General features: G+C 31.8%; 3 protein-coding genes across 3 annotated transcripts; 1 reads left to right on the forward strand and 2 right to left on the reverse strand.

The window, feature by feature from the left end:
* Positions 1–523: 523 nt before the first annotated feature.
* On the reverse strand, positions 524–4,271 carry LOC121127490 (very-long-chain 3-oxoacyl-CoA reductase). The gene is made up of 7 exons (XM_071892765.1): positions 3,769–4,271; positions 2,325–3,704; positions 1,922–2,268; positions 1,640–1,800; positions 1,294–1,581; positions 1,103–1,235; positions 524–1,031 (listed from the first exon to the last, which is right to left on the reverse strand). Exons 3-7 carry the CDS (start codon positions 2,259–2,261, stop codon positions 955–957), a joined length of 999 nt encoding a protein of 332 aa, XP_071748866.1. The 5' UTR covers positions 2,262–2,268; positions 2,325–3,704; positions 3,769–4,271; the 3' UTR covers positions 524–954.
* Positions 4,272–4,387: 116 nt separating this feature from the next.
* Positions 4,388–6,687, reverse strand: LOC121127491 (very-long-chain 3-oxoacyl-CoA reductase). Its single transcript, XM_040722875.2, has 5 exons — positions 6,287–6,687; positions 5,806–5,966; positions 5,465–5,751; positions 4,644–4,774; positions 4,388–4,593 (listed from the first exon to the last, which is right to left on the reverse strand). Exons 1-5 carry the CDS (start codon positions 6,624–6,626, stop codon positions 4,514–4,516), a joined length of 999 nt encoding a protein of 332 aa, XP_040578809.1. The 5' UTR covers positions 6,627–6,687; the 3' UTR covers positions 4,388–4,513.
* Positions 6,688–7,870: 1,183 nt separating this feature from the next.
* Positions 7,871–13,618, forward strand: Mybbp1A (MYB binding protein 1a). Its single transcript, XM_040722870.2, has 4 exons — positions 7,871–7,984; positions 9,898–10,084; positions 10,149–10,694; positions 10,756–13,618. The coding sequence occupies exons 2-4, from the start codon at positions 9,959–9,961 to the stop codon at positions 13,477–13,479; spliced, it is 3,396 nt and encodes a 1,131-aa protein (XP_040578804.1). The 5' UTR covers positions 7,871–7,984; positions 9,898–9,958; the 3' UTR covers positions 13,480–13,618.
* The last annotated feature ends 808 nt before the right edge of the window (positions 13,619–14,426 follow it).

The following is a 14,426-nucleotide window of genomic DNA, read 5'->3' on the forward strand; positions in this document are numbered from 1 at the left end:
CTGCAATATTTATTTAAACACGGCTACATTGTTATTTATATTATCAAAATACGTTTAAGATATACATCAGGGAATATTGTCTACAATGCTCCCTAAAGATATCACGATAAAGCATCATTTTTTTGTGATATAAACTTTACATTGAGATTGGATTTTTTACAATTTACATTATACATAAAAGAAATTGCTTAATTTACTACGACTTAGTATTTTTTTAATATGATCAAAGATTATTAATTAACTAGTTTTTCATGAGAAATATATGTATACCGAATCTTTTTAAGTCTAATATTTATTCGCTAAATATGTACACATATTGTTCAAAATATTATTTGGTTACCTTTATGCTTACAATTCCAAGAACTTAAGAGGCATTTAAAAAAATTAAACAAAAGAATATATGTATATAATAATATCACTATAAATATGAGTGTTATTACTAATTAGTAATTTCATACCTCAGTCTCCTTTGTTTTTTTGTAAGTATAATTTAAATCATATTTAAGTATGAAATATTACGTAATAACTTCAATTCTTGTTGTTCCTTTATTGTTATGTGTATGAGTTATGCCTGTCTATGACTTAGTTAGGTCCAAGTTGGGGCCATTTATATGAAATAAAACATTACATTTATCTGTTGGCAAATCAATTTCATACTAAGATCTACAATTTCTTCATGATATTGAAACTTTCCTTTCTCTCAACTCAAGTAGGTCCTTTGTGATGAATAATTTTTTAGTCATATTATCCTTTCTAATAACCCTAATTAGCCCCAATTTATATTAATTTTAAATAATAAGTTACACAATGGACATTATTTTAAATCAATAGATTAATTATACTTAAAATATGGTAAGGCGACTGATATTATGTTTTCACGAGTAGTAATACACTTTCCATCATATTAGTGTATCTAAATTATACTCGTAATATTGAACTTTCGATGCAAAAAGTTTACTTATTTTTCTTGACAAATTTGTTTCTTAATCGGGCATACATGGAAGACTCAAATACTGACAATGGAAACGCACCTTTGGTATTAGAAGGAGAAAAAAATGTTGATTGTGTAAATAACATAATTGAAAGTTACATCTTCACTTACCGAAAAACCATTGAATCAGTGAATGACCCCAATAACCTGACGTCTGAAAAGTTCTACCCACAGTGTTAATTGCATTATATGCATATACTTCCGAAGTAGGAGTTGTCCATGTGCTTCCTATATCATTATCTTCCCAATCTTCCCTGAGTGGTAAAAATAATAAATGATTTATTAAGTAGACGTCAAACGTACCTAAATTTTTTTAACATGTTAGTTCTAACGCCCATAGGAACAAGATTTTGAACAGATATTCCCTTTTGTCTACATTCATAATAAATATTTCGTGAAAAGTGATTGACAAATCCTTTAGTAGATGAGTAAAGTGAAAAAAAAGGAATGGCGTAAATTCCTGCCACGGAAGATACATTCACAATTATTCCACGACGTCGTGTTTCCATCATTTCCATTCCGATTTTTGACATGAGTGCCATAGAAGAAATGTTAATATTGATTACGTCCAAGATAGAAGAATTTTGAGTCTGTAATTAGGGATATACAGGGTTAAAAAATAGTTTCAATAAGTAGGAAAATGAATACTATTGTATACTCTTCAATTTGTTCTAATGTCACTCCAACATTATTAAACAACATTCCCAATTCGTTTTCAATTGGTTTCAATTGATCTCTTATGTCTTCATAGATTCCCGTGTCCTTAAAATCCACTTTAATGACGAGAGTTTTAACCTTAAACTCATTCTCTTTTTATTAAAGGAATATAATTAATTAATTAATTATTCAATGCTGTTCATTTCATTGATAAATAACTCAGTATTGGAGAAATATAATTATATATTATTTTTCTGATGTTTTAAACTGTACCGATATATTCTGATAAGTCCTTTAAAAAAGTCGGATTTCGAGCGATGAGTGCAAGATTTATTCCTCTTGAGGCTAGTTCTATTGTCATTGCTCTACCTATACCACTCGTACATCCAGTGACAATTGCCCAATCTCCATATTTTTCTTTCAGGTTAATACGACAAAGCCTGGACCAAAAATGAATACGAATTCCATCTACAAGTTGGTAAAGGAATTTCCCCACGGTGTAAGCTACTACCGATCCTCCCAGAAGAGCAGAGTATTGCGTTATAGAAGAGTTACGAATTCCCTTAAAGATTTCGTTTACCAATAAATCTGCTTTTTCAACAACGAGAGCCATTATCAATCTGTGGGTTGAATTTGTTATAATATATTTGTGAGTTAATAAATAAGATTTTCTTACATAATACTTATAGTGTAATCTGTAAAGGTATCATAAATGCAAGATTTCAAGGTAAATAAATAATCCACGACGAAGTCTCTGGAACAAAATAATTTTTTTCTTGTTTTTTGGAGTAGGTCTGCTTTTTCAACAGAGCCGTTGAATGTTGATGTAACGTATTATCATTTATAAGAGTAAGCTTTAATTCAAGCTTATTCTTTATGAAAAATAAGAAAATCGTAGAGAAAATATAGCGGATTTATTAAGTAACTTTTTCTCTTTCTGGTGATGTCATTTAGATACTTAGCTTGGGCAAAAGTAATACTAATGCATATAATTATAGAAAGTAAAAAAAAGTTGTTTAAACGTGATCATAGAAGCGTTTGGTATTTTCAACCTCATAATAATTCGTTTATTAAAATTGATCCTATCAATTAGTAAATAACTTCCTATTAAATCCTTTATTCATTATGGTACATAATTACCTTTTTCATTACTTTACTCACACATGCTTAGATAAAATATTTTTATAAATTCTTCTGTACGAATTGATTGAATCACTAGATTCCATTTCCCTAAGCAATATAATTTAGCATATTGATTAAATTTTCATTTTTTCCCACATTTAATTCTTCTATTTGGAAGCTATATACTTCTTGATGAAATAAAATGCAAAATATATCCATTTTCCAATTCACTAGATTATTTTTTTGGATGATCTCATTATACATGGAAGGAAAATGAGTTTTTTTGATTTAGAGCCGATAACTTGCATATTTCTCTTGTCTCTTTTAAACTAATGATGGTTAATATACTGTCAAACTTTGCATATTTAAATAAATTATATTTTTTCATAGGAACTTTATGTATTGAGTCACTACAGACTACTTTGATTTCCACCCATTCATTAGAATTAACTATCCCATATTTTAATAGTCACTGAATAATGATTTGTCTCTTCTAAATTATTCATTTCTATTTCATGTAAAGTCTTGAAGTTATTCCGGTCATGGACCAGAAAAAAGTTTTCCAATTAATTCAAGGACATGAAGTTGGTTTGATAACTTCTGGATTATTTAAGTAATTTGAATTTAATTTGGGTTTGAATGGCTCTATCTTGATATCGACGCGTAAATGTTCGACAATAGTCAAGCTAACCAGTAAAGGGAGTCTCCTTTCTAACGCAGTAATGGCCTCGGTAATTGGGTTGAGATTATGATTAATTATCGACAATTCTTCATAAATAAACTCATTATTTATAATCTCCTGAGCTTTAACGACTGATGATGTTTTTTCATTAAGGATGTTTAAATCTTGCCTGATTAATTCGAAGTTATTGAAATAGTAATCAACTGCTTTCAACCAAGTTGGTAAAAAGCAGTAACGTTCCGTTTTCTTAGCCTGGCATACAAAAACATTTTTTTTATTTCTGAAATAAGCTCTTTTGTCTTTGGGAATTACTTACGTGCAAGTTCAACCACGCTATGGAGTCCATGAGCTACACAAATAATATGTTTCAATTGAAGGGTAGCTTTTTATAAAATTGAATATAATTAATTATTCAATGCTGTTCATTTCATTGATAAATAACTTAGTTTTGGAAAAAAGATATATTAGTATTACAGGAAACTAGCATCTTTAAGAGATCGGTGTTTAAGTTGTCAGAATCATCATGAGTCAAATGTCGTTCGGATGCATTCATATTTTTGATGTGTGACGAGGACATTAAATATCGTTTGACTCTGGATAGGGGGGCTGTAAGAGTACTTACATCGGCATATTCGACAAAATATTTTTTTTCGTCCGCTAGGTGTCTCCAAATTTCATGGCTTCCTTTAATTTCAATCCTGGCGGGGGATAATTTGTTTTTCGGCATTTCACTAAATTTATTGGACCAACTTAAAGGTACTTGGCACACAATAAATTATTTGTTAGAGATGTGAGTACAAGAATAATTCGAGAAAGAATGAATAAATAAGAAAAAAGGAAAAATGTAACAACTGTTTGCCCTTTCTAATCTCAAAACAGTAATTTATTTGACCAAATACGCCCATCCTTTGACATAAATTGATTATAACATCCCCTTTCACGATATATGAATTTTCGTATTGAAATAATGTATTTATTAGTATTTAATATAGTAAATACATTTTAAGATGATATTAAATAGGTACATAAACATCCTTTATCACTCATTAAACTATAATGTATTAATTACGCTTCTTACTATTCATACTCGATCTCATAATGGAGTGTATTTTATGCTCCACTAGGGAAGAAGGCAATAAGACTAAAAAAGAGAGTTATTATCATTAATTAATCATTATTTTAACTACTCACAAATAAACCATTGGGCTAGAGAATGACGCCAATAGCCAGAAGTTTGATAAGTTCTACTTAGTGTACTTATTGCATTATAGGCATAGACATCGGTAGTTGATGTAACTACACTTTTTACGGTATCATCATCCCTAAATGGAGAAAGTGATCGATTTCAAAGTTAAATTTACTAAGTTACAGTTTCTGTATAGAACATTTTCACATGACGTTAGAATTTTGATGTTGATTTTAGGGCCTAAACAACCAAGTTTTATAATAATGAAAACCCTTTTTTCATTAATATTGAGGAAAAAAGTTAATTATTGGATGTCAAAATGGAACATCAAATAACCTTAACAATTAAACCTTACTGTTTATAAAAATTGTATCCCTCAATTGCCTTTCTTTGTTATGTAAATGACCCTAAAGTGTATTAAAAATATGGTATTACATCGTTATACAAACTTATTTTCGTATTGTAGATAAGAATTACCTATAATAATGGAAAGAATAAGATATTTTTCTCAAACTATCCCACTTTTTTTGTCCCTAATCGAGAAAAAAGTGTACAAATTTATCAATTTTTAGGGATTTTTGAGTACATATTACTTTAGTTTAATTCAAATATCATTCTTTATCATTGATGTCGAATAGTATTCATTTTTAATTGTTAATTTTAATTTTAAAGCCATTTGATGGAGTTTTATTTAGATTTATTGTAAATTTATACATTATATGTAGGAAACCCTATTAACTTTGAACCCCCAAAATGGTGTCTCCTTAAATTATGATGCAATTTATGACGTCAGTGAAAATTTTCTATATAATTACAAAATACTCACCATATATTCTTGAACATTTTAGTTTTAACACTCATAGGAATGAGATTTTGAACATGTATTCCCTTTGGCCTATACTCTAAAGCAAGATTTCTAGAAAAGTGATTAACGAACGCTTTCGTAGCTGAATAGATTGAAATTAAAGGCGTTGCATATACTCCACTTAAGGAAGAAACATTTAAAATTGCTCCTCGACGTCGTTTTACCATTGATTGCAAAGCTATTTTTGACATAAGTGAAATGGATGTGATGTTTGTGTTAATAGAATCTATGATGCAAGTATCTGAGATCTGAAAGGAACCAAACCAAATGTACTTGGATAAAATTATTGAATATAATCATACCTTTGTATAGTAAGTAGGTACATCTTGAACCATTGCAACATTGTTAATTAAAATTCCTAAATTATTTTCAATAGGTTTTAATTTTTCTCTAATCACTTCATATATTCCAATATCCTTAAAGTCTACAGCGATGATAAGGGTTTGAATTTCATAGTTCTTCTCTATTTAAAATATTATAAATAACTAAGTTAGTATTAAAAATAATTAATCACTTATTTTTTGGATAACTCGGATAAGAGCGGATTTATAATGGAGTTGTGTAAATATAGTATATTAGTACCAAGATATGTTACACAGTAGCTAATTTAAAATAGTATTTAACATTTACATATCAATTTGATCTCAGTTCAGAAGATTTTCTCTTATATCGATAACAAAATAATTAGATTTGAGCTAGAAACTGACTATATGTTGATACATTTACATATTATCAATTATAGAAAATATCTATTAAACAATTATATACTAATACAATCATTACCCAAATATTCGGATAGTTCATTTAAATGAGTCAAATTTCTAGCTATGAGTACGACATTCATTCCTCTTGAGGCTAGTTCTAAGCTTAGAGCTCTCCCAATTCCACTCGTACATCCAGTGACAATTGCCCAAGTTCCAAATGATTCCTTAAGATTAACTCGACGAAATCTTGACCAAAAATGAATACGTATTCCATTCATTAATTGAAAAACTGTTTTCCCTGCTATGTAAACTATGGTCGATGCTCCAAAAAGAGCGAAATATTGCGATAAAGATGAGTCTCTAAGACTCTTCACGATATTATCAATAAATATATCTCCTTTTTTAATGACCAAAGCCATGATTCAATGTAAATTTTCGTAGTAACCACAAACTTTTCAACTAAACAAAGTCGGATTTAATATTTAACAAAATTAAATTTAATTAAACCATTTATTGTTTAAAATCCTTTAAAAAAAGTGGGCCACGCCACTGATAGAGTAAAATATTTGGTTATTGAAATAAGTAATGTAAAATGTTTATTACAATAGACGAGGTTATATTACGCTGGGAGGCTGCCCGATACTTTTGCTCTAAACTATTTGTCTTAGGACATTTTGTCTCATGGATATTTTGACTCAATATTTAAATAATGTGCGAAGAAATCCATCATTAGATTTCAATAATATGAATTATATTCCAAACTTACTTATGATAATAACAATTTACAACTTGATGTCCATATTCCTTTGTTGGAGAGATGATTTCAGCCCTGTATTTCAATTTGTTCAAAGGTAATGATTCAACATGTGTTTTTGACCTTTAATCTTGACCTTGTATTTTTTGATATATCTTTATTAAAGCTACATAATGGCTCTCATTTGAGTTCTGTACATCAATATGTTCCAAAGTTATTGTCGATTATGTACTTTTAACGTTTGTGCTACCTTGAACTCTCAAAAATTAATTACATCTTTACTGTGACTATTTATAATCTTCGTATCAAGTTAGATCAAAATCGATTTGTAATTTTTGCTGTAATCCTCATGATCAACAAACACACGGAGGGAAATATAACCCCTTTTGAACTTCGTTGGCGTAGGTAAATATGATTTTTATAATATATTTAGTAACTAAATAAATCAGCCTTCTCACTTTGGTATAAAATTTAAAGCGATAAAAATAACAAAAGTGTTAAATAGGGCTTAAAATATTTATGAAGGTTGTTTTGGATCGATATTTATATAACTCTTTGTTGGATCAACAATATTCCAAATTCCTGATAGTATCGGTTTCAAAGTTGTAGCAGTAATTCATATGCATACAACTTCATAATAGACTGTTACGACTCACAATACCGGCCTGGAAGAGGCACGTCGTGGACCCAGAGGAGGTGAAGAAGACAAAAGAGAAGAAGATGTGGAGTGGGACTGAGGTACAAATATACATATTAAGATTGTAAGAACTGAAGTTTAATCTATATTAATAATGTAAAGTTTATCCGTATGTATGTTTGAATGAAATCTTGGAGGCGTTTTGCATGATGCATCGAGTGTGTGTAGCTAAGGCTCAGCCAGATAGCTATCTAGAGACTAAAGTACTCACTGACTCATCAGTCATAACGTCATCCCCCCCTCCCTTCAGCTGTTATTAATCTTTCATTCTTGATGATAGAACATCTATATATTGAGTAATTACATATGAGTGCTCATAAAAAACGGTGAGTAACATAGAGAATTTTTTGCGTACTTATCTTCTATATTTTTAGGGAAACCTTGTCTGTTCGAAGACGGTTAATACTACCAGTATATTACGGGTAGTAATTTACAAAATAAAAGTAATGAAAGTGACTTTAGATATGGTTTAGCAACTAGTGTATGTAGGTATGGCACAGCCAGTGAGTCCTCTAGAACTGAAGTACTCCTTGGCCCATCAGATCATTTTACAAAAAGTTATCAAGAGGCTATTATTAATCTTTCATAATCCAGGAGAGGGAATCTAATTATTAAGTAATTACGTGTGAGTGTGCACATAAAAAACTGAAAGTAACACTGATGATTTGTTGGGGAGTTATCTTCTGTATTGTTAAAGCAAAGTTTGTCCATTAGTCTACCCATAATTACTCTGGGAAATACCAGGTACTCCCATTAGTAAAAAATATAGATCTAAGTACACTTAGTAGGTGAAATTATAAATAGACCCGAGGGTGTCATGTATGGCTGATTATTAATTCAATGGAAACAAAGGCGCACATAATACTAGGTGTTCAAGTCAAAAAGAGTTAAGATTTTTAAGATGAATATTTACAGATACCAGGTGCGAGAAAATTAATTATATACTTTACATTACTACATTTAACAAGATCAATTTCCTTATCAATAAGTCATTGCATTCCACTCTTCATTGGCTATTGCTTTCAGGGCCTCAATTTTCGGGTACTTGACCAGGCTTGCCTTGACCTGGACAGACAAGGCATATTTTTTTATGACTGAAAATAATGCAACGACCAGCTGGAGCATACTTCATATCAATGAGAAGGGTTCAACAGCGTTGCAAACGTATGGGCGAAAATTGATTTTATGGGCTCTGCTTGCTTCCAGAGCCTACTTGAAACTCCATCTCCACCAACTTCTTCCGTCGCTGACCAGGATTCCGCTCAATGCCTTTGTTGTGAACCAAAAACTTTTTAAAGTTGTAGGCGGTGGCGCGGGTGACCCTTATTTGCTTTGCAATATCAGTTGCTCTATGGAGACGATCCTGAACGAAGTAAAACGGATACTTCGTCTCTTTTCTGTCGTTGTTCGTTTATTTTTTTGTTTTGTAAAACAGTGACTAAAACAAAAGTACCTTTTAATCCAGTTTTGTCTTTTGAAACAGTATGGTTAATCAACGTACAACTCAAGCTAATTTAATCAAACTAAGTGTAAAATTAATTTCCTATCACCCGGTAGCTTCTTGGGTAACGCTCGCATTAAAAGGGAAACGTGTTATATGATAAAATTTGATTCTAAAATCCTTTGATATAGACTATCCTCTTCTGTTGATTTGGAAGACAGAGAAGAAGGATTTTTAAGCACTGGTAAAATAGTTGAATTCATGTAAAGTGGTATCCACAAAAATAATTAATTATGCTATCTTACTAATACATATTTTTTGTTAATCTTAAAATATAGCCGGATTAGATGATCTTGAAGTAAATCCCACAAATCTTGAACAAAAATCAAGAAAAGGAGAAAATCCCTAATAATTTTATACTTCAAATAATTGCAGCTCAATATTTCATAGACATAATATCACTTATGGGCTTTGAATTCAAATTTGTGGGATCAGTAAAAATACCCAATAATTATAGGAAATAAATATAATTTGTTGATAGAAATTGAGAATAATTCGTGGAGGGATACAAATGTAATCCACACTCAATTCTGAGAAAAATAATTCCAGCTTGTTTTGTTGTTCATGGGCCTAATACATAATAATATCATAAAGATGTATTTCTTCTCTTTGTATAATATATATTATTTTAATATTTTCGAGGAAACATGGGAAGGTTGAGTGATAGTATAATATTTATCCTCCGATGAATTTTCATAAAGCTGCTGTGTTTGTTTTTATTTTAATTTGTTATTATAGAGACTTTATACGTGCGTGTTTGTGTGTCCCACGTGCAGAGTAACGGATTGAAGTATCGAAGATGCAGAAAGGTTCTACGGAAGGGTTGGATCTTTTTTGGAAGTTGGGGGATGTTAAAAATGACAAGACTCGCCTCGAGGTCGTTCAAAGACTCCTCGCCAAAGTCAATAGCGATCGTGACGACAAGGTATGGTTTTGATTATTAATTAAGGGACATAATTAATCATTTACTCAATAATAATTCACTACAGTTGGATATGGACTATGTATTAACACGTTTGATTCGTGGAATGGCTTCCTCTCGATCTCGCCAAGGGTTTTTCCTGACTCTCACTGAACTGATCCGACGAAGCGGCCCGAGTTCTTACTCCAAAGTGATGAAACTCAAAGAAGAGCATTTAATGGCCAAAGGCACTAAGAGTGAAGAAGGAGAAAACGCATGTGGTCATTTATTTGTTCTTGGAGCTCTTCTTAGATCAGGAGTTGAATTCTCTCTAGAGGAAAAAACATCAATTGTGAATGAAATTTTTGAAGTATCCGGGAAAAGAAGCTATATCGCGGGCTCTGCGATGGCTATTTTGAAGGATTTTATAGAAAGATCGGAAAAATCAGAAGATAAAAATGTTATGATGAACGCATATAAAGCCAAGTACAAAAATGGAGCGGATATTTCATCCTTGAACCAAGCTTGGATCGTTGTTGTACTTTTGATTAAATGGCCCAAATTTTTTGCAAAAGAAAATGCAACAAAAATTACGGACTCTGTTTTAGTTGATCAATTTGGGAAGCACATGAAGGTAATAATACTTATGCTAGCTAAAATAAATTGTAACATAACTTTTATAAATATTCCTTCAGGAGTGCAATGTCCCTCTAGCAAGTTTGAAGATTCATCCTGGGTTGAAAGAAATTATACGTTTTCTTTGTGAAAAAGAAATTGTGCACAGTTTTTGGACCCAGCATGTGGGTCCATTTATTTCAAAGGAATCAACTTATCGAACATCCGTTGCATTCATTATGCTTAGCTACGTAATGCTTTATCTATCTTCCAATGATAGGAACACGAATATATCCTCTTTTATTTCATCTAATTTTGTTGGAGCGAGTCTCTCTTATTTAAGCAGACGCAATGAGTCTTCAGACGAAGATAAAATTATTTTAGGTATTTATGAAAACATAATTAAAGTCGCAGAAGAGGCTCCCGAGACTCAAGTGCCACTTTTAAAAGTGTTATTAACTGGAACTGGTACAGTCACTTTTGATAAAGTAACTGGTGGAAGCTTGATTGTAAGATTGTCTGCTGTATGTTCACCCATGTCTATTAAATCTCTTGGGGAGATTTATAAAACTGCAGCTGAAGGTGGAAAGAAAAAAAATCAACAACTAACTTTCCATGAACGATTATTTGCCATTCAACAATTTGCTAAATTGACTAGCCATTCTTCTCTTACGGGAGAAGTGGAATGGAAAATCGAATCCTTGCAATTTTTGCTTTCTAATGTAATTTTTCAAAATAAAAAAACGACACCATGGAATTCAGCCACACGGATTCAAGCAAAAAATGCTTTTTTCAAGGGGTTGGATATCAAAGAAAAAAGTTTTGGAAATACCTGTAAAGTTCTTAAAGAAACATTGTTATTTGCCAATAATAAACTAGGACCAAAAAGTGATGCCCTGTCATCCGAAAATAAGAAAGTATGGATGAAGATGACTGCAGTTGTTAAAAGTATTTCCTATGAATCTGACAAAAAGTTGTCTGTTTTCTTAATTCTTTTTGCTCACATGGGTTTTCAATTATTTCATCAACCCGAAATGGCCGTTGAAGCATTGAAGGATCTTCATATTTGTTATGAAAAGGCTTGTGGAGAAATAAAGACGAGTGTCAAGGTTTCCTTAGGAGATGAAGAAAATGATGAGCCTATTTGGACTGAAGTAATCGTAGATCTTCTTTTGTCTCTCCTCTCTCAAAATCGAAGCATTTTAAGACAAGTCGTCAATACTGTTTTTTCTCTCATTAGTCCATTTGTAACTACAAAAGCTTTGCAAACGATAATAGACGTAATTAATCCTAGTATTGAAAAGGAGGAAGAAGATGAAGACGAAATGGACATGGATGACGAAGATGTTGATGTTTGTGATGAGACTGACAACGATGAAGAAGAAGAATCAGAAAGTGAAGAAGAAGATAATGAAATGCAGCAGAATGACGTGAATGAAGAGATTCGCAAGGATATCAAATCAGCTCTTGGTGACGGTGCAGTTCAAAGCGACACAGGCTCCGTGGATGTTGATGATATGGATGAAGAAAGTATGGCAAAGATTGACGAAGCTCTTGCTAATGTCTTCAAAATTCTTTGCAAAAAAAAGAGCCAGAATCAAAAGAAAAAAGAAAAGAAGGATGCTATTGCACAAATCCACTTCAAAATAAGGGCCCTAGACATGATAGATATGTACTTGAGTCGTCCCTCCAACCCACCTCCAACCTCACATGTTATTTATTTAATATCTCCTCTACTTAGTGCATTGGAATATTCTTTAAAGATAAGTGCTATCAATTCTGAAAAAGGATCGATTGTCTCTTCCATTAAAAGTGTATTAAAGAAGATCAGTAACATCAAAAGACCGGATATTGACTCTGAGCTGGATCCAGAGTCTCTAATAGGCGTCATTAAAATGTTTATTGGTTTAGCGAATCGTGGGTCTCCTCTGGTTCAACAACTTAATCATCCCGTTCCTATTTTTTCCAAACTTTGTTGCTTTATTTTAAAAGCTATCGAATTATCTAATAATGAATCAGTGCAGAAAAAGGTCATAGGAGTATACGAAAAATCATTAAATGATTACTTTTGTCGGAGCCATTGCTTGCTTCCTTGCAACTTCTTCTCAATCCCCTTCCTCAATAATCGAAATGGCATGTGGTCATTGTCTAGCAAAATATTATTACATACATTTGATGATAAAATTCGACAATTTCGCAGGATACAAGGATTCAATCTCATTATAACGTATGTCAAAAGTGCAACTCCAGAACACAAATCGGATCGGGATGAGTTAGTAAAGTCATGCGTCAAAAAAATCATTCAGATCTATCAAGGAGAGTCGATTTCAGACGTCATTTCTAAATTCATTTGTCAGTCTCTGTCCATTTTAAAGGATTTTAATTCATCTAAACCCATAAGAGAAATTGTGAATTGGGATGAGGTAAAGACGGCTCTTGTTCAACTTCGTTCAAAGATCCCTGGCTTCAAAAGCTTTACTGATCTAAGAAAATCATTTAATAAAATTGCTGTTCCTCTCAATATAAATCCATTGCTACCCTCCGAAAAGGCAGCGGTTCAAACGTTTGAGGACAGTGATGATGCAATGGATGTCGATTCTGAAGAAACTAAAAGTAAGGCATCAAAAAAGAAATCCAAAAAGAGGAAAACCAAGGTTAAGAAGGACACTATTGCGTCTCGAAAGGCTAAAAAAATGTTTGAACTTGATGGACAGTTTAAAGGAGAAGCTCTCCCATCATTTAAAGGAATTACAAGGAAAGATAAATCCAAATTCGTTTATAATGGGGATATTGGTGTAGCATAATGTGCGGAATTTGTTTTTAATAAAATTTAAGTATTCATTAGGATAATGCTTACTGTTGTCATTATTGTACACTTAACACTGTGTCGTTATACATGCTGATTTACATTATGCGAATATACATATTATTTCCAACCCCTTCCATCCTGAAGTCTTTCTTTTAAATATCGAATTGTGTAAAATATCTGATAGAGTAGTACAGTTAAACTATTAAACTGCTATTATCCTTGTTTATTATTTTCATCACTAGGATCGTCTCTGTACTACCTTATCTTTGATCTGTATCTTGGTTTGGTTTTCATTATGCAGCATAAATTAGCCTGATATTGGGTTGATCTGACCCTGGGTGAGTAATGATTAAAGAAGGTATGTGTAAAAAAAAGTCTCATTATAGCAATTAGAAAAGAAAAATCATTTGGTCCTGGGACTTTTATTAGCCAAGGTTGATCCGTGTGCTCTTTCTCCTTTTTAATTCATTAATTAATATTCATGGCTGTGTTAATCATGACCGGTATTTTTGTCCCCTACATTTTTTCCACTGGAAATTTTTCCTCGAGGAGATTTTGTTGCATGATCATCTTCGCTGATTTTATATGTTTTTCTATTATCGGTTCGAACTTTAATGTTGTATCTCCGTCAGATTAATTATATATAGGAGAAGAAGAAAAAAGGAATAATGATAAGGAAGTAATCTGTTATCTTGCGCTGTTCATATATTTAATATTATAAGGAGAAGGATTAAGGAATCACGGGTCTGGGATGTTGAGTCTATTTCGAAAGTACTCATTGACTTGTGACACGTTCATGAATCATAGTCGTGACCTTAGTTGAAGCTTTAAGAAATGGAAAAAACTCCATCGATAGAAACAAAGAAATATTTATTGATGAATTATAGCTCTTGTCCGAAGATGGTGGGTATCCTCTTATTTCTCAACCGTATCTACTTTTAC

Source organism: Lepeophtheirus salmonis, chromosome 13 (assembly GCF_016086655.4).
Source record: "Lepeophtheirus salmonis chromosome 13, UVic_Lsal_1.4, whole genome shotgun sequence".
NCBI classification, from domain to species: Eukaryota; Metazoa; Arthropoda; class Copepoda; order Siphonostomatoida; family Caligidae; genus Lepeophtheirus; species Lepeophtheirus salmonis.